This window comes from Carcharhinus amblyrhynchos, chromosome 30 (genome assembly GCF_965287045.1).
Source record: "Carcharhinus amblyrhynchos chromosome 30, sCarAmb.v2.hapA, whole genome shotgun sequence".
NCBI classification, from domain to species: domain Eukaryota; kingdom Metazoa; phylum Chordata; class Chondrichthyes; order Carcharhiniformes; family Carcharhinidae; genus Carcharhinus; species Carcharhinus amblyrhynchos.
This window is the reverse complement of record NC_137353.1, coordinates 11,753,138-11,776,022: the sequence shown is the minus strand read 5'-3', so window position 1 is coordinate 11,776,022 and position 22,885 is coordinate 11,753,138. Positions and strand designations below refer to the sequence as shown.

General features: G+C 40.5%; 1 protein-coding gene across 1 annotated transcript in view; it reads left to right on the top strand.

Moving 5' to 3' along the window:
- Positions 1–22,885, top strand: part of LOC145360226 (tetratricopeptide repeat protein 34-like) — a 51,683-nt gene that overhangs the window by 21,435 nt on the left and 7,363 nt on the right. The window contains exons 4-6 of the mRNA XM_080215275.1: positions 5,450–5,616; positions 12,265–12,535; positions 17,038–17,252. Coding sequence (XP_080071401.1) covers positions 5,450–5,616; positions 12,265–12,535; positions 17,038–17,252 — 653 coding nt within the window. The remainder of the gene's footprint in view (positions 1–5,449; positions 5,617–12,264; positions 12,536–17,037; positions 17,253–22,885) is intronic.

Genomic DNA, 22,885 nt, shown 5'->3' with positions numbered 1-22,885 from the left:
ATGGATAGTTATTTTTGGAATAAAGCTTTAAGGAATCAAGAAAGGATGGAAATTGGGAGTAACCCATAAATAGATGCATATTTGACAATAATAGAAGTTTACAATACAAAAAATGATCTTTTGACCCATTATCTACATACCAGAAGTTTTTAAGAGTAATCTGGAACTAATCCATTGTTCTGATTTTAGCAAAGCATCTCATGCACCAGCAGTCTCTGCTTAAAAACAATTTCCAACACCCTTCCTTCATTCCCTTAAAGACGTGCAGGTTAAGTGCATTGGCCATGCTAAATTCTCCCTCAGTGTACCTGAACAGGCGACAAGGGTATTTTCATAGTAACTTCATTGCAGTGTCAATGTAATCCTACTTGTGACACTAATAAATAAGAACATAAGAACATAAGAAATAGGAGCAGGAGTAGGCCATCTAGCCCCTCGAGCCTGCCCCGCCATTCAATAAGATCATGGCTGATCTGTCGTGTCTCAGTTCCACATTCCATCCCTCTCCCCATAACCCTTAATCCCCTTGCCTATCAAAAACCTATCAACCCGCGTCTTAAATATATTTAGCGAGGCAGCCTCCACCACTTCAATGGGCAGAGAATTCCAAAGATTCACCACCCTTTGAGTGAAGAAGTTCCTCCTCAACTCTGTTCTAAACCGCACTCCCTTTATCTTGAGGCTGTGCCCCCTAGTCCTACTGTCCTTTCTGAGCGGGAAGAGCCTCTCCACCTCTATCCTATCCATCCCATTCATCATCTTATATGTCTCAATGAGATCTCCCCTCATTCTTCTAAACTCTAGCGAGTACAAGCCTAGTTTATTCAGCCTCTCCTCATAGTTCAACTCCCTCAACTCCAGTATCAGCCTAGTAAACCTCCTCTGCACTCCCTCCAAGGCCAAAATATCCTTGCGTAAGTGCGGCGACCAAAACTGCACACAGTACTCCAGCTGCGGCCTCACCAGTGCCCTGTACAGTTGCAGCAAGACCTCCCTACTTTTATATTCAATCCCCCTCGCTATGAAGGCCAGCATCCCATTAGCCTTCCTGACCACCTGCTGCACCTGCAGGCTGGGTTTTTGCGACTCATGCACAAGGACCCCGAGGTCCCTCTGCACCGTCGCATGCTGCAGTTTTTCGCCATGTAAGTAATGTCCTCCCTACCATTATTCCTACCAAAGTGGACAACTTCACACTTGCCAACATTAAATTCCATTTGCCAGTTCCTGGCCCATTCACCCAGCCTATCTAGATCCTTCTGCAGACTCTCTGACATAAATTAATGACCTTAAGTAAGTTAGATTGCCTTGTTAAACAGGGAACTGCCTGGTGCTGGCAGTTATCTGCCAATCAGTTGAAGGTAGTCAGTTTAATTAATGTCACTTACTGTAGCAGAAAGCTAAACTAGCTTGTCGGAGAGTCTATGTAAGAGTTAGGCTTTTCAAACCCTTTGGCCAGTAAGGGCGTATAGTCAGGCTATACCTAAGTGAGTGGGAGACTGAGTATGTAGCACATTAGGCTCATGGGAATTCAGTACACTGGGAAAAGGAGTGTGGAAAAGAGTGTGTTAAGTATTAGATTCATCAGTACTAGTAAGCATTATCAATACTTGTAAGGTTTAAGTTAAGGCCAAGAAAAATTAAGACACGGCAGTGCTGCTTGACTGCGTGGAATGTGTGACCTGTAGTATGTGGGAAGTTGTGTGGAGGCTGCAAGTGACTGAGACAACCATGTGCAGGAAGTAGCACCAGCTGCAGAAGTTTGAGTTCCAGTTTTTAGAGCTCCTGCAACAACTGAAGTAATTCTAGCAGATTCATGAGGGGGCTAAGTGGCCAGCAAATTCAGAAGTGGTCACACTGCAAGGTAGGAGCATGAGGCAGAAAATGATTGGGTGACTGCCTGGCAATCTAAGAGAACCAGACAGGTAATGCAGGAGTCCCTTGAGGTACCACTCACTAATTGGTTTTTCATTTTGGGTACTGTTGAGGGTGTTGGTTCCTTCGAATGGTACAATCAGAGCTAGGTTCATGGCACCAGGGGTGGCTCAAGCTTTACAGAATGGGAGGAAAAAGAGAGGAAGAGCAATAACAATAAGAGATTCATTAGTTAAGAGGTTCAAGGATGCATTTCAGGGCTGTAGATATGATTCCAGGATGGCATGTTGCCATGCTAGTCAAGGATGTCACAAAGCAACTGCAGGGCACTCTTTTGGGGGAGTGTGAATAGCCAGAGGTCATGAGTTGGGAATTCTGCAATAAATAACACACTGCTAGACACCCCAAAGCTTGTCCACCATCTACAATCACAAGACAGGTATATGATGGAATGCCTTCTACTTGTCTGTGTGACTGCAGCTCCAATAATACTGAACAAACTCAACACCATCCAAGACTAAGATGTCCATGTGATTGGCATCCTATCCACCATTGGCATGCAGTGGCAGCAGCATGTACCATCAACTAAGTGCACTGCAATAACTGCTAAGCTTCCATCAATGGTGTGTTCCAAACCCACAAAGTGGAAGGGCAAGTGCAGATGAATGGAAAAAGTGCCACCTCAAAATCATGCAGCATCCTGACTTGCAACTATATATTTGCTGTCACTGGGTCAAAAAACTCTCTAACAGAACTGTGGGCTTATCTACACTGCATGGACGATAGCAGTTCAATAAGGTGGTTTACCATGATTTTCTTTAGGGTATTTAGAGATGGAGAATAAAGGCTGGCCTTGTCACATCCCATAAAAGAATAAAAAGCACATCATTGGGTGAAAGAACTGGGAATGCAAAAGAATTCATTGGAATCATAGAATCACTACAGTGCAAAAGGAGGCCATTTGGCCCTTTGAACCTGCACCGACAACAGTCCCACCCAGGCACTATCCCCATAACCCCACGTATTTACCCTGCTAGTTCCCCGACACTAATTTCACATAGTCAGTCAAACTAACCCGAATATCTTTGGAGTATGGGAGGAAACCAGAGCACCCAGAGGAAACCCACACAAACATGGGGAGAACATGCAAACTCCACACAGACAGTGACCCAAAGCCAGAATTGAACCCGGGTCCCTGGTGCCGTGAGGCAACAGTGCTAACTACAGTGCCACCGTGCCACCCCTTGTTAGAGAAAATGGAGTTCTTGAAAGGGTGTGTGAAGAAGGTTAAAGTCAGGGAGCATGTGGTGGGAGTCCATGGAAGGATTTGAACACAAGGATAAGCATTTAAAAATTGAAGCATGTATGAGGAACCAGTGTTGGTCAGCGAGCATAAAGACAATAGGTAAATGAATCTTGGTGTGAGTTACGATGTGTGAATCTCAAGTTTATAGGAGGTGAACCAGGAAAGCATTGGAGTAGTCAAGTCAATGCCACTTAATGTTCTATTCACCACCGTGGTGGAACAGTAAATCACCCGATCTCCAGTGGCTGAACATAGCATTTGAATTGAAAGCATTTAGTCAAAACAACATTATGGAAATAGAACATTCTCTTATCTGCCAATACCAGTGATTATAACCTTGTTTCAGTTTGAGTAATTTAAAAGCTGGTTAACGGAAGAGATGTCTTGGTTTTCCAAAATACATCTTAGCTGTCTCGAACAAATCAAAACGCTAATGAATGAAATAAATTAGATGTAATGAATTATGAAAATATCAAAATAGCATTTTCTATATCGCTCAAGGCTTGCTAAGCAGAATGTTTGATGTAAATACATGATTAACTCACATGTTTGGTCCATTATCTTTGGCAATTCAGATCTTTATTTTAATGACACAAGATCCATTATATAAGGATTCAGAAGTTGGCATTCTTAAATTAACTACAGTCTTTGTTCCATACCTATCGTGTTAGCTTGTTTATGCAAAATTTGTGGGGCTTAAACAGATTGTAGTTAATTGCAAACTGTATCCATTTAACACAAGGACTGAAGATTAATTCAGAATGCTACATGAAATTAAACTAAAACCATACAATATGTCACTAGTTCAAACTGGTGCCAATAATTTGTTCACCACGTAGGGTAGAGGAGATAAAACCTGTAAATTACATAAACCTTGCATTCTTGCAATATGTCTTTCCGATTGCAAGTGTAGGGTCATTGATTTGATCCCACAGAATATGGTTTAATACATTGATCAACAGTGTATTAGAGAGGGTTGAGAACAAAGAAAAAGAAGAACCTAAGATTCAAACACAGCACACTAGATGGATTGATCAAAAGCTTCACTTTGTTTCCACTTCAGAAAGGAAGATTTGAGAGAAGCCATGATCTAATCAAGCCATTTAAACAAGCTCGCCACAGACTCAATAAGGACAAATGGCAAGTTGAATTGATCTTGCCCAATACACTCACATCAAGAATAATTATGTAAAGTCCAATGCCATTAACATGTATGTTTAATGATTGCATGGCACTGTTCAAAGAAGAGCAAAGTGTTGACCCAGTGTTCCCATTAAAATTCCTTTTCCAGCAAATTCCATTTTAAAAAATATTCACGCCTTTTACATTACTACTGACATGCCATTGCCGCAGTTATAATAGCCACAGGTTAGAATTTGCAAAGGCTTTTAAACAGCTTTTTTGAAACCTGTTATTACCTGGCTACTAATTCAAACTCTTTCCAAGCATTTCAAGTTAACGTGATACGACTCTTGATTCTCTTAACAATCTTCTTTTATTTAACACTTTAGGTATCATACTCAAACTTACAAGTTGAAAAACTTTAACGCTCTTACTGAACTTTAACTCTTAAAGAATTAGAATTGATGTTCAATTAACTGAAAGCAGACACCACTGGTTTAGAACAAAGTGGCCAGTACGTTCCCGATGTAGAATCTGTCCTCTTGGTCTCTGATGATATTCTTCAGGCACTTCTATTTGCAATGGTTGAGTTCCAGCATTCTCACTAGATACAAAGGATTGCACATCTCTTTAATCTACAAATTGTTCCACTGACACCCAGGCAATGGTGAAACTGGAAACTGATCACATTACTCAAAGAGCCAGTAGAATTATACTTGGTTCAGACAGCATGTAGCTCATTAGAGCCCATAAACCTTGGTGCCATCGAGTCTAATTCAAAAGTAAACACCTTCCCATATTTGGTCATCGCAGGAAGCTTCAGATCACAGCTCCCAGACCAGGTCATGGTTCACTGTAACTCTGCAGCCTGCATCTGTTTTAAATTATATCTTGACCAAAAATCCCAGCATGCTTGACTCTCAGTTACACCATTGCTTTTAAAGCTAATATTGCCACTATTGCAGTTAAAATCATTGTTGTAGTCATTCTGTCTCTGTCTGCACTGAATTCCACCACAATAAATGCTGGCCTTGCTAGTGATGCCTGTATCCTGAGAATTAATAAAAATCTAGAAGTTACAATATATAATTCAAGCTGCCGGGCTCTTTGAAGTGGTTTAATATCTGTGTTTTATTATTATTCCAGGAGGCACTGATGAAGCCTCGCTCCTCACTAGAGCACGATGTTATGCACATCTTAATCAGAAGAAAACTGCCATCTTTGATTTTGGCACCATTTTAAAAGCAAACCCATCCCATGTACGAGCACGATGTGGGCGGTCCTTCATGTACGTGATTCTTAATAAACCAAAGGTAATTTCTTTCTCTCTTGACATTGATGACTGCACTGTCTCTATTAATCTAAGGGTGAGAACAATTCCAATCAATTTAAACAATTCATGTTTCTTAAGTCAATTGCCATATTTGGTTACAGCCAATTTAAAACTGAAATCTTGAGAGACTGGATAAGTCCACCCGGCACGTCTGCTCCAAGCAATCACTTGTGCCATATTTCTGCCTGCATTATTTTAGAGATGGCAGATTTAGTTCAGCCCCAGCCTTGTCGATGTTAAACTTATGCACTTTATTCCAATGCAGTTTCAAATTGCTTGTGTTCAGTAGCCTACTTGCTTGCATTAATTTCTATTTTTTGTTATTTTAGAAACTTGTACATTTTTTCCTCTGTATTTTCTTCAGTGAGCATAGGTTTTATTGCTTAAACCTTTCTTCATAATTGAAGTCTCCAAACATTTTTTATTATTTTCCCTAAACCCTTGCTGCTGAGTTTACACCCCTTTTGGCCAAGGGTGAATTTCAGAATTAAGCTCATCTTACGTTTGTACTCGAACAGTTTATAAATAGAACTGCATATACCTGTGATATGTACGTGAATGACTGTATTTGTACATAAACACTTTATGCATCCAATTTTAATGCAAATACTTATACCTATGTGAAACTGATGCACACCAAAACTCTTCATACTTGCATTTGCAAATGAGATGCAGAACAATAATGGTGTAAATTTATGTGCAAATAGAATACACCATAGATTGTGCACCCATTTTTATATAAACGAGTTTATTTGGCAATGACAGCATTATATTCTTTGTATAAATATGCAAGATACCCATTGTACATATGGTCTATAGAACAAGAACTGCATAAGTTGTTACGTACATGGTATATGCACATAAGAGAATGATACTTTATAATGTGACTGCTGACAAAACACAACAGTTTGCATGACACTTGCAAGACACTATGCCTGAACCGGCTCCCACATTCAACTAGCATTCCAAGGTTCTTAAAACGTTATTATTCTGTATAACAAAAATCAGATATCCATAATGTTGATTTTTCACTCATGGTATTAGGTACAAAGAACAAAGACAACAAAGTACAACAGAGGAACAGGCCCTTCGGCCCTCCAAGCCTGTGCCAATCATGATGCCCTAACTAAAACAAAACCTACTGCCCTTCTTCGGTCCGTATCCCTCTCTTTCCTCCCTATTCATGTTTCTTTCCAGATGCCTCCTAAATATTGCTGATGTGCCTCTGTCCACCACATCGTCTGGCAGTGCATTCAGCACCCTCTGTGTGAAACCACACACCCCTTAAATTTTCCTCCTCTTATCTCGAACATGTGTCCCCTTGTAATTGACACTTCCACCCTTGGAAAAACCTCTGACTATCCACCGTATCTGTGCCTCTCATAATTTTGTAGACCTCTATCAGGATTCCTCTCTTCCTCCATCTTTCCAGTGAAAACAATTTGAGTTTAGTCAACCTTTCCTCATAGCCAACACCCCCAAGGATAGACTCCATCCAGTCCCAAGGATTTGTCTATCTTAATGCCATTTAGGATATGCAACATTTCCTCCTTCGATGTATTGACATTCTCAAGAGTATTCACATGTCTATCATCGACCTCAACATTGCCATGTCCTTCTCCGTGGCGAATACTGATACAAAGTACTCCTTAAGGATTTCACCCACTTCCTGTAGTTCCAGCATGACTTCCTTCCATTGTCCTTGGGTGGGCTTGCTCTTTCTCTTGCTCCGAGTATACGCATAAAAAGCCTTGGGATTCTCCTTGACCATGTTTACTGAAGACATTTTCATGGCCCCTTTTAGCCCTCCTAATTCCACGTTTAAGTTCCTTCCTACTTTCACTATACTCCTCAACGGCTTCGTCAGTTTTTAAATACCTGGACCTGTCGTATGCTTCCTTTTTTCTTTTAACTAAACTTACAATTTCCCTTGTCATCCATTGTTCCCGAATCCTGCCATTTCTACCTTTTCATTTTTGTGGGGATTTGCCTATCCTGCACTTCAATCAATTGGCCTTTAAAAGCCTCCATGTGCTAGATGTGGATTTGCCCACAAATAGCCGCTCTCAATCCACATTCCCCAGTTCCTATCTAATTTGGGTGTAATTGACCCTCACCCAATTAAACATCCTCACCCGAGGGCCATTGTTATCCTTATCCATGGCTACTCGAAATCTTATGGAATTATGGGCTCTAAACTCAAAATGCTCCCCCACTGAAACACTGATCACCTGACCTGGCCCATTTCCCAATACCAAGTCTAGTATGGTCCCTTCTCTGGTTGAATTATCAACATACTATATCAGAAAGCCCTCCTGGGCAAATCTAACAAATTGCTATCCATCCATGCCCATGGCTGTAAGGGATTCCTACTCAATATGGGGGAAGTTAAAGTCACTTATCACAACTACCCTGCTTTTTCACACCTTTTTAGTATCTGACTACACAACTGCCCCCCTGTCTCTCATGGGCTGCTGGGAAGCCTGTAGTTCCCCCCAACATTGTGATTTCACCCTTCTTATTCCTGAGCTCCACCCATCATGCCTCACTACAAGATTCCTCCAGTGTGACATCGCTCAACACAGTTGTGATCTGCCCTCTAAACGGCAATGCAGCTCCCCTACCTCTTTTGTTTCTCCTTCTGTCCCATCTAAAACATATCCCAGAATGTTAAGCCGCCAGTCCTATCCCTCCATTAACCATGACTCCATAATTGCAATTACATCATAATTCCATTCAGTAATTCAGGCTCTCAGTTCATCTGTTGTACCTGTTATACTACTTGCATTGAAGCAAACGCATTCCAGACCTACAGTCCTACTGCAGGATAGGTAGAATAGGTATAATTTATTTTTGTAAGTCTGCACATCTTTACATAGCTGCATTGTACAACATATTAGGGTTCTCCTCAAACTTCAAATTTACGTTTGGACACGACAATTCTCAACTAATCTCTGCCTCAGCCACTAATTATTCTTCAATGCTTCAAACCTTTCTGAGATACAAATAGCTATAGTTGCCATGACAAATGTTTCAAAACTCAGACAACAACTGAGACAAAAGTGACCCTGCTGCTAAAAGCATTGATTAACTATTCAGACAAAATAATAGCACTAACACCTTGATGGTTCCTTTAATCCACCTTTTGAGCCACATTCTTATTACTTTTCATTTGGTAAAGAATAATTGAGAAGGACATGAAGACCTGTCTTCTTTTCTGCACAATTTGTTTCCTGTTGGTTAAAAATAACTGCTTTATTTTGACTTTGTTACAATCCCTTCCCCCACCAATTTACTGCCTTGCTCGTAGGGTTCAATTTTGGGAAGTGCTGCATGCAACAGTGCTGTAGAACTGTAGGTTTTTCCGGTTCATGGGCTCCCAAGACTGCCCCTTCTGTGGCCTTGCGGAGTCCTTGGACCATGTCTATATTCTGTGTTATAGATTGCACACCCTTTTTGATTTTCTCAAACACTTTTTGCTGATGTTTTGTTTGCACTTCAGTCCCACACTCCTAATCTATGGGCACCTGGTGTGGAGAGGGGTGGGTCGGGATGGCAATCTCCTCGTGAACCTGCTTCTGGGTCTGGCGAGACGTGCCATCAATAGGTCCAGGCAGCGGGCGATCAATGTGGTCGTCCATCCTGACTGTCTGCCCCTCTACCGCGGCTACTTTTGTGGCCGGATGTCCCTGAAGAGGGAGCGTGCAATGGTCCGTGGGCGCAGTTGATTTCTTCCGCACCCGCTGGGCACTGCAGGGGCTGTGGTGTATTATCGACCCCGATTAATCACTTTTTGATTTAATGTTTTAAGTTTCCTTTCGGCTTTGTGTTCTGTTTGGGCTGTCCCCCTCCTTTTGGGGAGCTGCCCCTTTTAATTTGTCCCTAAGTTAATTTGAGTTAGTTTATTTGGTTGGTATCAAAAAGAGATGCAGGCAGGAGATACTTGCTGGTTAAAGCTGGATATGAGCGGCTGGGGGCAGTGTTTGGTCAGTGAACAGATTTTTTCAAACCTTCCACTAATCCAAACCTACCTGTGTATTTTTTTAAATTCCCCCATTAACTCTGTTTATCCCCTTGCAAATGCTTCCTGACCTCATGAGTATTGCTGGCATTTCCTGTTCTTATTTGTCTTCCAACATCTGCTTTTGTCTTTGTGATCTGTTTATTTCGAGGTAAATCCTGATGGAAGTTGATTGTGTAAATGCTATAATTTGAATTGTTGTTGTAAGCCAGTTCAGCAAACAAAATCTTAGACATCATTAACTACCAAATATAGACAATGTGGAAAGCCACCCACAGTTTCTTCATGCAGTATTGAAATGTTAGGTTAATGAATAAAATGCTTGTTGAGTGAGGTTCTGGTACTGAAAACACTTCTTAGTTTTGGTTGCATGGCGTCCATATTGGTGTGTCAGTTCTTGGGACAGTTCATATGAAGTCCCTTTGTGATGTTTTCACAAAATCATTAACCTGTTTATAATAATTATTCATAATATGGCAAATAAATTTTGAAGAACATATTAGATACTTGTATGCTAATATTTGTACATTAACGATAATGCCATGGGATCAAGATGATCTACTAAGGTCAGCTATGTGACTGAAAGGCATTGGTGAAACCCCTTTATTCCAATATATTTCTCAGACTTTTAAAACCAGATAGTAGTTGAGCCTCTGCCCACGCTCCTTACTTCTACCTCCCCATTGTTATCCAACTCAGTTATTACTGCAACCGTCTGCTATTAAATCTAGACTTGACCATTCCAACGCTCTCATGGCCTATCTTCCATCTCCCGTAAGCTTGAGTACATAAAAATTCTGTGACCCATACCAACACCCATTTACCCACTCATCAGCTTGCATTGGCTGCCAATCTGGCACCACCTGAAGTTTAAAATTTTCAGCTTTATAATTTTCCAAGATCTCTGCAATCCTGCAACACACACATCTTGAAGATTCCCAACATCAGTCATTCCACTGTTGGCATCTGTGCTTTTATCTGCCTGTGCCCGAAGTTCTGATATTCCCTCCCTAAACATCTCTATCTCTTCTTAAGGTGTTTCTGAAAACCTGCCTCTTTAGTGTACCTTTTGGTCATCTGCCCTAATATCTTCTCAGTTGGATCAGTGTAAAACTTTGCTTTAAAAGTTCTTGTGAAATCTCTTGGGATATTTGACAGCATTAAAGGTGCTACATAACTACTGTGATGATCTGGTAAGGAAGAATGAGCTGGCTCTCCTTTATTCAGTCCCTTGGTTGGTTGCAACGAAAATTTTTTAAAATGTATTTTGCCCTCAAATGCCTTTCCAATCCAAATGTATCAAACCAGGTTTTCTTGAGTCAAAGAAAACAGAAGTTTATTAGTTAGTTACTAAGCCTAAGGAAAAGTAATAAAAGACGTGATCTCATTGACATGCGCGTACACATGTACACATCCCTTAGAAAGAAGAAAAGCCCAAACCAATGTTCAAAGAATATATGATTTGGACATGCTGGCATTGGACTGGGGTGGGCACAGTACGAAGCCTCACGACACCAGGTTAAAGTCCAGCAGGTTTATTTGGAATCATGAGCTTTCAGAGTGCTGCTCCTTCCTCAGGTGAGCCTCCTGTTGGACTTAACCTTGTATTGAGAGACTTCTTACAAAGAATATATGCTTAAGTCCTTTTCCTATTCTTGAGGTGTAGATTGTTAAATATTGCAGCTGTTTGAAGTTAACTAATTTCCATTAAAATCTTGGAATTAAATTGAAGTTCAGTAAATGCACCTTGCTGAAGTTATTTTTTGCTTCAGAGAGAGCAATTCCTACTGTTTCTTTTAGTGTTTCCAGATAAAATTGATTTTTCTCTCAGTTTCTGGCTTAACAAAACCAATTCTTAAACCTTCACTGTATATTCCAAGAAGAAATTCAATTAACATGCCTTGCTGTCATTGTTGTGGAACAACAGTGTCAGGGGATAGGAGGGTTTGGCGTTTCTTCAGTCGAAACTGAGTGAACCTTGGAATTCTGTATCACAGAAGGCTGTGCAGACCAAGTCATTGAATGTATTTGTAAAAGAGTGATTTTTTTTATAGCATCAAGGGGGAGAGAGAAAGTGGGAATATGGAATTGAGATCAACGATCAACCATAATCATATTGAATGGTAGAGCAGACTTGAAGGGCCAAATGGCCTACTCCTGTTTGTAGTTTCTGTGTATTCTCTAGAGTGTAGGAGAATGAGTGGTGATCTCATTGAAGTATACACAATTCTTACAGGGCTCAATAGGCTGGATGCAGGAAGGGTATTTCCTCTGATTGTAGGGATCTCAAACCAGGAGAGACAGTATCAGAATAAGACCGAGATCAGCAGGAATTTCTTCATTCAGAATGTGGTGCTTCTTTGGAATTCTGTACCCCAGAGGGCTGTGAAGGCTCAGTCATTGTGTATGCTCAAAGCAAAGGTCCACAGATGTCTAGATTTCAATGGCATCATGATAAGGGGATAGTGCAGGAAGTTGGCATTGATGTAGAAGATCAGCCATGATCTAGTTAAATGGCGAAGCAGGTTAGAGCAGCTCAGTGGACTTATTTCCAAAGCTTTTGGATCTGATGGATCTATCATTCTGTTTCCATTTCTTTCCTAACAGGAAGCCATTCAAGACATTGCATTAGCCCTACAGATGGACCAAAAGTTGGCAATCCAAGAAATCACATCTCTGAAACATGAAGCTCAAAGTCTAATCAGCCGTTGGCTGCAAGATCACTGTATTAGCACTCTTACTACAATGGTCGAAGCAAAGGAAAAGGTCTTTAGTGAAGAACTTGCTAACCTTCCTGCAATTGGTCATTCTCTACTCCTGATAAATGAGAGAGATTCAACCTGTACCATCTTGTATGCTGATATATTGATTGCAAAAGGTAAAATTCAAAAGCTTACAATGGTGAGACCACATTTAGAATATTGTGTATATTGTAGAGTTCTGGTCACCTCACTATAAGAAGAATGTGCCAACATTGGAGAGAGTGCAGAGGAGATTTAACAGGATATTGCCTGGTTTGGAGGTCTTATGAGGAAAGGCTGAGGGACCTGGGGCTTTTCTCTTTAGAGCAGAAGAGGATGAGAGGTGACTTAATAGAAGTTTATAAGATGATGAGGGGCATAAATAGAGTGGATGTTCAAAGACTATTTCCTCGGGCGGATGTAGCTGTTACTAGGAGGCATAACTATAAGATTCATGGTGGGAGATATGGAAGGGATATCTGAAGTAAATTCTTTACACAGAGAGTGGTTGGAGTGTGGAATGGACTGCCTGCTGTGATAGAGGAGTTGGACACTTTAGGAACTTCCAAGTGGTTATTGGATAGGCACATGGAACGCACCATCATGACAGGGGAGTGAGATAGCTTGATCTTAGATTGGACATAGCTGGCACAACACTGAGGACCGAAGGGCTTGTCCTTTGCTGTAATGTTCTATGTTCTATAGTTTTATGCCTCAAAGAATTATTGATTATTCAGTGTGACTGTATAAAGAACAGATAAGAGGGTTTGATTTATATAAAGAGAATGACAAGACAGGGAACCGAATAGTTAGAAGACGAATGCTTTTCCTCAATATTCTTGAACAAAATGTTTTTATCTTGAGTACAGTGCTTCCTACATTGAGGAGATCCTGCAATTAAGCCAAACTAATACAATATACTTATAGATACTATTTCTTGTATTGGAATACTAATACAAGAAAAAATATTGGGTGCTTGTGATGAAGGGACAACAAAGATGATTTAATCTACATGTAAACTAGAAAAATCAGACTGGCAGCAGAAGCCTGGATGTAGAGTTCATAGAATATTTTCAAGGTAGTTTCTTAGGGCAGCATGCTCTCGATCCAACCAGAGGACAGGTTATATTAGACTTGGGATAGGATAATTAATGACCTTGGAGTGAAGGCATCCCTAGATATCAGCAATATGATTTTACATCCAGTTTGAAAAGGAGAATAGTGGGGTTAAGACTAATATTTTAAACGTAAATAAGGGCAACCTTGTGGGCATATAGCTGAGCTAGCCGAAGTGAACTGGGATACTAAGCTAGCGATTTAAATCAAAAGAGAAGCAGTGGCAGATATTTAAGGGGCTATTTCAGAATATTTCAAATAAATATATTCCTGCTATCAGGAAAATTTCTAAGGAGAGGACTCAGCATCCATGGCTAGCTAAAGATATTTAGAAAAGCATCAAACATGCAGAAAAAGCATATGACTGTACAAAGATGAGTGACAGATCAGATGATTGGTCAGATTGTAAAGAGTGCAGAGAATGACTAAAAGATTAATCAGAAGAAATAAAGTATGCGAGGAAGTTAACCAGAAAAGTAAACATGAATAGCACAAATTACTACAGGTACTTACAAAGGAAAAGAGTAAGTAAAGTAATTGTTAGTTCTCTAGAGAATGGCAGTGGGAAATTAACAATAGATGATAAGGAGCAAACAAATATTTTGCTCTGTCTTCACTACAAAAATATTCCAATAATAGCTGTAAATCAGGAAGTGAAATAGACAAAGGAACTTGGTGAATTTACAATCATTAGGGAAGCCTTACTGAACAAATAGATGGAGCTGTAGCCTGACAAGTATTCAAGCCCTGATGGACTTCATGCTGGGTCTTAACAGAGGTGGCTAATGAAGTAGATGCGTTGCTGTTAATTTTCCAAAGTTTGCTGGATTTTAGAAAGGTTCCTTCAGAATGGAAAGTAGCAAATGTAACTCCTCTATTCAAGAAGGAAGGGAGGCAGAAAATAGGAAACTATACGCCAGTGACCTTGACATCTATCATGCAGCAGGTGTTTACAGTGACAGCCTTATCACCAGTTGCATGTCATTTCTAATTTCTATTGAAGCACTTGTTCAATGCCAGCTGACATTTGTTGATACACCACTGATTATACTATCAGAAAGAAGAACTTTGTCGATTTCTTTGGCAGTATCAGCTCCCAACATTATTCACAATACTTCTGCAGGCAGCAGAATTAAAATTTCAGCAGTAGTATATGGTTTCTTGATTTAGCTATGAGCTCGGCCACTAGCTTACTCACGTTCTGTGCATTATCTGAAACCCCCACAGCTATCAAATGTTGATTTTGCTTACATTTTGTGTTCTTAAATGCTTGAAATACTCCTTATTGGACAGTGAATGATATTTTGTATTGAAATATCACTTCAACTTGCTTGGTAACATTTCAGGATTTGAGAACTTTGCCCTGCAACTTGGGCATCCTGGGACAGGACAAGAGGCATAACCAGTCAACAAAAATCCAAAGGCCAAGTAGCTGTCTCTGTACTGCCTGTATGAATGTTACTTTTTTCTCCTGAGGTTCTGTTCTTTCTGTCACATCAGAATTGTGACAGAATCAGAGTTGGATTCTTAATTTCTCCATGGCAAACTGTGGTTGAACACGTGACACTACACAATATAAACCCTGGAGCACAATCCCAGCTCTTGGTCAGTGCCAAGCCGAAAACTGCTTTGCCAGACTGATGCAGCATGCTGATACCAACCATCAGTTGCCTTCTCAGCTTTTCGGGGCTCCTTTTGGAGTATCTTTAATTACTAGGGCTTCTCCCAAGCCCATCTGTTTCTTACCACTGTCATCCCTTCCTGGAAACGTTTTTTTACTTCTCCCTCTCTTTCGTTTTTTTTTCAACCTCTCCCTTGCTTCTCATAGGGATTTTGTGCCCTTTTTCATCTTATGTGCAGGTGCCTTCACCTTCAGATTTATGATCGGCATTGCCATGTCTTGAGGAAATGCTTGCATCAGGCATGAAAAGGCCGCACTCATGCAATTCAGATTTTTTACATTCATCATGCGCCAAATCAATATAAAAAAATCCTAACTGCAAGTGTGTGTGGTCTGTTCCCAGCTCCACGGTTCAAATTATGAATGTAAAAAAAACGAAACCGTGCATGTATGCCCCTTTCTCAGGCGACACATTCAGGGGAGGCCTGATTATGTTAAATTTAGTTTATTTGCAGTAATTTTTTAACATTTTAAATCTTATTTCTGTGCCGTAGTACACCAGTTGGGAATGACTAATGTGCTATACTTGGATTACCAGTAAATATTTGGTAAGGTGCGCATCAAAGGTTATTGCAGAAAATAAAAGCTCATGGTGTGGGAGGTACATATTAGTGTGGAAAAAAGATTGGCTGGCAAAAAATAAAGAGTACACATAAATGGGTCTTTTTCTGATTGGCAGTATATAATGAGTAGAGTCCCATAGGGGTCTGTGTTAGGGCCTCAAGGTTTTATAATTTACATTAATGACTTAGATGAGGGGAGCAAAGGCATGTTAGCTAAGTTTGCAGCTAACGCAAGGGTAGATAGGAAAGTATGATGTGAACATAGAAGTTACAGATAGATATAGATAGGTTGAGTGACTGGCCAAAAATCTGGCAGATGAAGTGTAATGTGGGAAAGCGTGAAGTTGTTCATATAGGCAGAAAGAATTAAAAATAGGGTGTCGCTTAAATGGAGAACGATTTCAGAATTCTGTGGTGCAGAGAGATCTAGGTGTTCTAGTGCAAGAATCAAAATGTTAGAATGCAGGCACAAGTAATTTAAGAAGGCTAATGGAATGCTATCCTTTCTTATGAGAGGAATTGGACATAAAAGCTTCAGTTATGCAGGGCATTGGTGAGACTGCATCTCAAATATTGTATGTAGTTCTGGGTTCCTTATTTAACAAAGAATACAAATGCAAAGGAGGCACTTCAGAGAAGGTTTAGTAGATTGATACCTGAAAGGAGTGAGTTGTCTTCTGAGGAAAGGTCGGACAGGCTGGGTTTGTTTCCACTGGAATTTAGAAGAGTGAGACATGGCACGATTGAAGTAGATAAGATCATGAATTGTCTGGACGTGGAAAGGATGTTTCCTTTTGTGGTGAACCCAAGATGAGGAAGCACCATTTTAAAATTGGGGGTTGTCCTTTTAGGTCAGAGATGAGGGAAAATGTTTTTTGTGGGTTGTCTAAGTTTGGAACACTACTTCAGAAGGCAGAGGATGGGAGGTCTCTGAGCATAGATTGATTCCTTTGCCTAAAAAGTATCTAAGGTTATTAGAGTAATGGGAATGTGGATTTGGCAAAGCAAACAAATCAGCCATGATATTCGCAAAAGGCAGAGCAGGCTCGAGGGGCCGAATGACCTCCTTCTGCTCTTGTTTTGTTTGTTAATTATTTGCACTTTAATGTCCTGTAGATGTTCCTGAGTTACAATGATATTTCTAAAATTGGGTTTTCAAACAAGCTGTTTTGCAGCAACTAAACTTGACTGGAATGGTGCATTTTTTAAATGCTCTAACTTGTAAGCCATTATCCCAGATTTTGGAAACAATATCTCATGAAATGTGTCCTTTCTGCAGAAATGTATGATGATGCCTTGAAACATCTGCAGGACATTTTTGGAAAAGTTCCTAACAATGTTGCTGCTGCAGCCAGGTATGGACTCATTCAAATGAAGAGGAAGAACACCCAACTTGCTGTGCAGAATCTGAGCATTCTTGCTGAAAAGGACAACAAAGACTTGGAGTTTGTATTACAGTTCCTGGATAACAAATCACGTCACCATGTGGCTCAGGTAATATTTAATGGTCCAAGAAGCAACTCACCACGGTCTTCTCAGGGCTTTTGGGGGTAACCTTAAATGCTGGTCTTGCCTCAGATCCCAATGACCAAATATATCTTTTCAAAGAAAGGAATTACAACATAAAAGCAAGGACCTCTTGCTATTTTGTGTGGCTTTGATGAGACCTATGCACTGTTTTAAGGAACAATATATTTGCTCTAGAGGAGTTATGAATGTGAGAAGAGAGTCTTGTCAGGAGTTTGAATAGAAAGGGTTGGAATGAAGAAAAGTGAGAAGTAATTTCAGTGAAATATATAAACTTCTGAGAGGATTAATGCAGAGAGGCTATTTTGCTCCAGCTAAAATGTCTAGAATTAGGGTTTCAGAAAAAGGGGTGAGTTGATTATGGACTGAGATGAAAAGTACTTACTTGACTGATCTTTGTGATTTTTTTTGGGAATTGCTGGAGTTGTGGATATTCAGTCGTTGCGTGTATTCAAGATTTAAGTCAATAGACTTTTTAGGTACTTGGGAAAGTGGGGTTAATATATAAGGCCAGGCACGAATGGCAGCGCAGGCTTGAGGGACCTAATTCTATTTTTTTATATTCTTAGAGCCAACAAAATAGATTTGTAACTCCCCTGGTTATAGAGGCGCACCAATTTTCACATAGTATTGAGATGAATGAAAAATTAAGTCTGTTTTAGTAGAAGTTGATGGATGTTGACTGAAACACCAGAATACGTACTATTCTTTGTACAGAAACTAGAAGCAGGAGTAGGCCAGTTGGCCCTTTTCAGCCTGCTCCACCATTCATCTTGATCATGGCTGATCACTGAATTCAATATCCTGATTCCTACCCCCTCAGCCTTCCTGGCCTCAAGAGCCAAATCTAATTTATTGTTAAAATCAGACAACATTTTGGCCTCAACTACATTTGTAGTAGTGAATTCCACACATTCAACACCCTCTGAGTGAAGAAATTTCCCCTCACCTGAATTCTAAAAGGTTCACCCCTAATCCTCAAACTATGACCCCTAGTTCTGAACTCCCCCACCATTGGGGAACATTCTTTCTGAATCTAGATTGTCTAACTCTGTCAGAGTTTTATAAGTTTCTATGAGATCCCGTCTCACTCTTCTAAACGCCAGTTAATATAATCTTAACTGACTTATTCTCTCCTCATATGACAGACCTGCTATCCCAGGAATCATCCTGGTAAACCTTTGCTGTACTCCCTCTATAGCAAGGACATTCTTCCTCAGATAAGGACACCAAAACTGCACACAATACTCCAGATGTGACCTCACCAACACCCTTTTCAATTGCAGCAAAACATCCCTGTACGCATATCCTCTCACTATGAAGGCCAACGTACCATTTGCCTTCTTTATGGCCTGCTATAGTTCTGTGCTTAGTTTCAGCGACTGATTCACGAGGACTCCAAGATCTCATTGAGTATCCATCTCTCTCAATTCAAACCCATTCGGGTAATAATCTGTCTTCCTATTATTGCTACTAAAGTGGATAGCCTTACATTTATCCATTTTATACTGCATCTGCCATGCAGATGCCCTCACATTCAGCCTGTCCAAATCACACTGAAGCATCTCTGCATGCTCCTCAGAGCTCGTCCTCCCACCCAATTTTGCAAGACCTCTAAATTTGGAGATAATACATTCAGTTTCCTCTTCCAAACCATTAATATATAATCTGAACAATTGGAGTCCTAACACACACCCTTGTGGAACTGCCAATCAGAATTTATGGCAACTCTTTGCTTTCTATCTGAAAATCTCAAGACATTACCTGCAATCCCATGTGTTTTAACTTCACATAGTAGTCTGTTATGTAAGACCTTGTCAAAAGCCTCTGAAAGTCTAAATAAATCACATTCACTGGTTCTTTTCAGTCAACTCTACTAGTTACATCCTCAAAAAATTCCAATAGGTTCATCAAGCATGATTTCTCTTTTGTAAATTCATGCTGACTTTGTGTGGTTATACCACCACTTCCAAATGCTGAGTTATGAAATCTTTGATAATAGATTTGCGCAAATTCCCCAGTACCCATGTTAGGCTCACTGGTTTATAGTTCCCTGTTTTCTCTCTACCTCCCTTTTTGAATGGCAGGCTTATATTCGCAACCCTCCAATCTATTCCAGAGTCAAGTTGATCTACTATTTCCAGGGCCATTTCCTTCAGTACTCTGGAATGAAGATTATCAGGACCTGGCGATTTATCCATCTTCAATCCCATCAATTTCCCCAAAACCATTTCTCTATGAGTGCTGATTTCCTTCAGCTTCTCATTAAAACATGTTTCTCTCAGCACTTCTTCTGGCGCATTATTCACGTCTTCTTTTGTGAAGACAGAAGCAAAGTACAAATTTTTAATTCCTCAGCCATTTCCTTATTCCCAGTTACTGACTGTAAGGAGCCTAAATTCATTTTTGTCAATCTTTTTCTCTTTACATATCTATAGAAACTTTTACAGTCAGTTTTTATGTTCCTTGCTAGCTTACTTTCATACTCTATTTTTCCCTTCTTAATTGCTTGGCCCTCCTTTGCTGAATTTTAAACTGCTCCCAATCCTCAGGCCTGTTGCTTTTTCTTGCCAATTTGTATGCTTCTTCCTTGAGTCTGATACTATCTTTAATTTCCCTTGTAAGCCACGGTTTGGCCACAATTCCCTTACCATTACTATTGAAAGAAGTTATGGGATTTTCTGTTTCTACTTTAAAGCCTTATTATTAAAATGATACCTCCAATAATGTAGATCTTCCTCAGTCCTGTATTGATATATGTATGAAGATTATGGGTAGGATTTTTCTATGAGCTCCTGAACCCATCATTGTGGGAAAATCACTCACCATGATTGTGTTTTCCCCCAAATTGGCCAATTTTGGGCTAGAAGATGTGTTTGCCATTCAGTTAAGGGTGACAGGGCTCCCTCTAACTTGAAAGGAGCAGTAGGATGCCATGGCAGGAAATGTGAGAGAGAGCACTCCAAAATGTATTGTGGGAGGCTAGGGAAGAAATTGCAGGTCCCCTAGCTGAAATATTTGAATCATCAATAGTCATGGGTGAGGTGCCTGAAGATTGGAGAGTGGCAAATGTTGTGCTTTTGTTTAAAAAGGGCTGCAGGGAAAAGCCTGGGAACTACAGGCCAGTGAGCCTCACATCTGTGGTGGGTAAATTGTTGGAAGGTATTTTGAGAGACAGGATCTACAGGCATTTAGAGACACAAGGATTGATTAGGGACAGTCAGCATGGCTTTGAGTGGAAAATCATGTCTCACAAATTTGATTGAGTTTTTTGAAGGGGTAACCAAGAAGGTAGATGAGGGCAGTGCAGTTGATGTTGTCTACAAGGACTTTAGCAAGGCCCGTGACAAGCTACTGCATGGTAGGTTGTTGCGTAAGATTAAATCTCACGGGATTCAGAGTGAGTTATCTAAATGGATACAAAATTGGCTTTTTGACAGAAGCCAGAGGATGGTTGTAGGGAATTGTTTTTCAAACTGGGGGCCTGTGACCAGCAATGTGCCTCGGGGATCAGTGCTGGGTCCATTGTTATTTATCATTTATATTAATGATTTGGATGAGAATATAGGAGGCTTGGTTAGTAAATTTGCAAATGACACTGAGATTGGTGGCATAGTGTACAGTGAAGAAAGTTATTTCCAATTGCAATGGGATCTTGATCAATTGGGCCAGGGGCTGACGAATGGCAGATGGAGTTTAATATAGGCAAATGCGAGGTGATGCATTTTGGTAGGCTGAACCAGGGCAGAACTTACTCAGTTAATGGTAGGGCGTTGGGAAGAGTTACAGAACAAATAGATGTAGGGGTACATGGTCATAGCTCCTTGAAAGTCGAGTCACAGCTGGACAGAGTGGTGAAGAAGGCATTCGGCATGCTTGGTTTCGTTGGTCAAAACTTTGAATACAAGAGTTGGAATGTCTTATTGAAGTTCTACAAGACATTGTTAAGGCCACACTTGGAATACTATGTGCAATTCTGGTCACCCTATTATAGAAAGGATATTATTAAATTAGAAAGAGTGCAGAAAAGATTTGCTAGGATGCTACCAGGACTTGATGGATTGAGTTATAAGGATAGGCTGGGACCTTTTTCTCTGGAGCGTAGGAGGCTAAGGGGTGATCTTATAGATGTCTATAAAATAATGAGGGGTACAGATCAGCTAGATAGTCAATATGTTTTCTCAAAGGTAGGGGAGCCTAAAACTAGAGGGCATAGGTTTAAGATGAGAGGGGAGAGATACATAAGTGTCCAAAGGGACAATTTTTTCACACACAGAGGTAGTAGTAGAAGCGGGTACAGTTTTGACTTCTAAGACGCATTTAGATAATTATATGGGTACTATGGATATTGAGAGATATGAGCCAAATGCGGGCAATTGGGATTAGCTTAGGTGTTTTTTTAAAAAAAGGGGCGGCATGGACAAATTGGGCCGAAGGGCCTGTTTCCATGCTGTAAACCTCTGACTCCAAGTAGACAACCTTTTCAGATTTGAAATGAACAAATGCCCTTTACAACTGAGCCTCCTTGGTGGGGGATGGGTGTTGGGAGACTGCTGCGAAACTCTTTCAAGCAGGAAGGACATCAAAGATTGCCTAAAACACTGCTCTCTCCGCTTCAAACCATCATCCCCTCCTCTCACAATCTGCCACGTTGTTGAAGGTGACCTCTGGGCAGTTAAATTGTCCGGGGAGCTAGAGGCCAACTGGAAATTCCCATTTGGTCTCCTTCAGTTTGTCCGGGTAGTCCTCCCGCCACCCTGTCCGTACCACCAATCTACCTACAAGAAAATAATGGGATGGAGTTGGGGGACTGGCATGCCAGTGGACAGCGCTATTTTTACTACCTATACATTTCTATTTAATATCCTGCCCCGAGTGCTGGGGCCCTGGAGTGGAACTTGAATCCTGAGCCTTCTGACTTGAGCAGCAAAAACACTACCAATAGTACCATGTTCACACACAAAGTTTGTTTATCCACATTATTAACATATCACACCCAAACATCGGTGTTCCTTGACAGTATTAAGGCTGGTGTTACAGTTTCCAATTAGGAAAAAAAACTTTAGTTTCTATAGCTAGACTGTGTTTTGACTCTTGGTGCTTCTTCCTGTTTTAACCTGTTGCACATCACAAATTGATATGGCAGCATCATTAGCAGCAGTTATCAATCTGCAGGACTTTGGACCCAAAAGTTGTTGTACCCAATCTAATCCCAAGTAGTTCCTGCTTCCTAACTAGGTAACAATAGTTCATAGAATGCACAGATAAAATATATCGACAGATTGGGCTAAAATGTTGAAGATTGTTTTGCTAATCTTCAGCTCAGTGATCTTTAACCCCATCACCTGATCGATAGGATACCAGATATATCCAGTTCATTGAAGTTATAGCTGACCAGTGTGCTACTTGTATGGGAGAGCTAATATTGGTGAGCATGTTTGTGATGGTCCTTTCACATATGTACTAATGCAGTGAAATTACTGAACTAGTGATTGGCCTGTTCCTTAACTTGGATCTTTTTAACCAGGTCTATGTTGTTAATTTCTTAACAAGTAGGGGGCTTTCCTGCTACTTTCTGTACATATTGCAGGCAAAAGGAA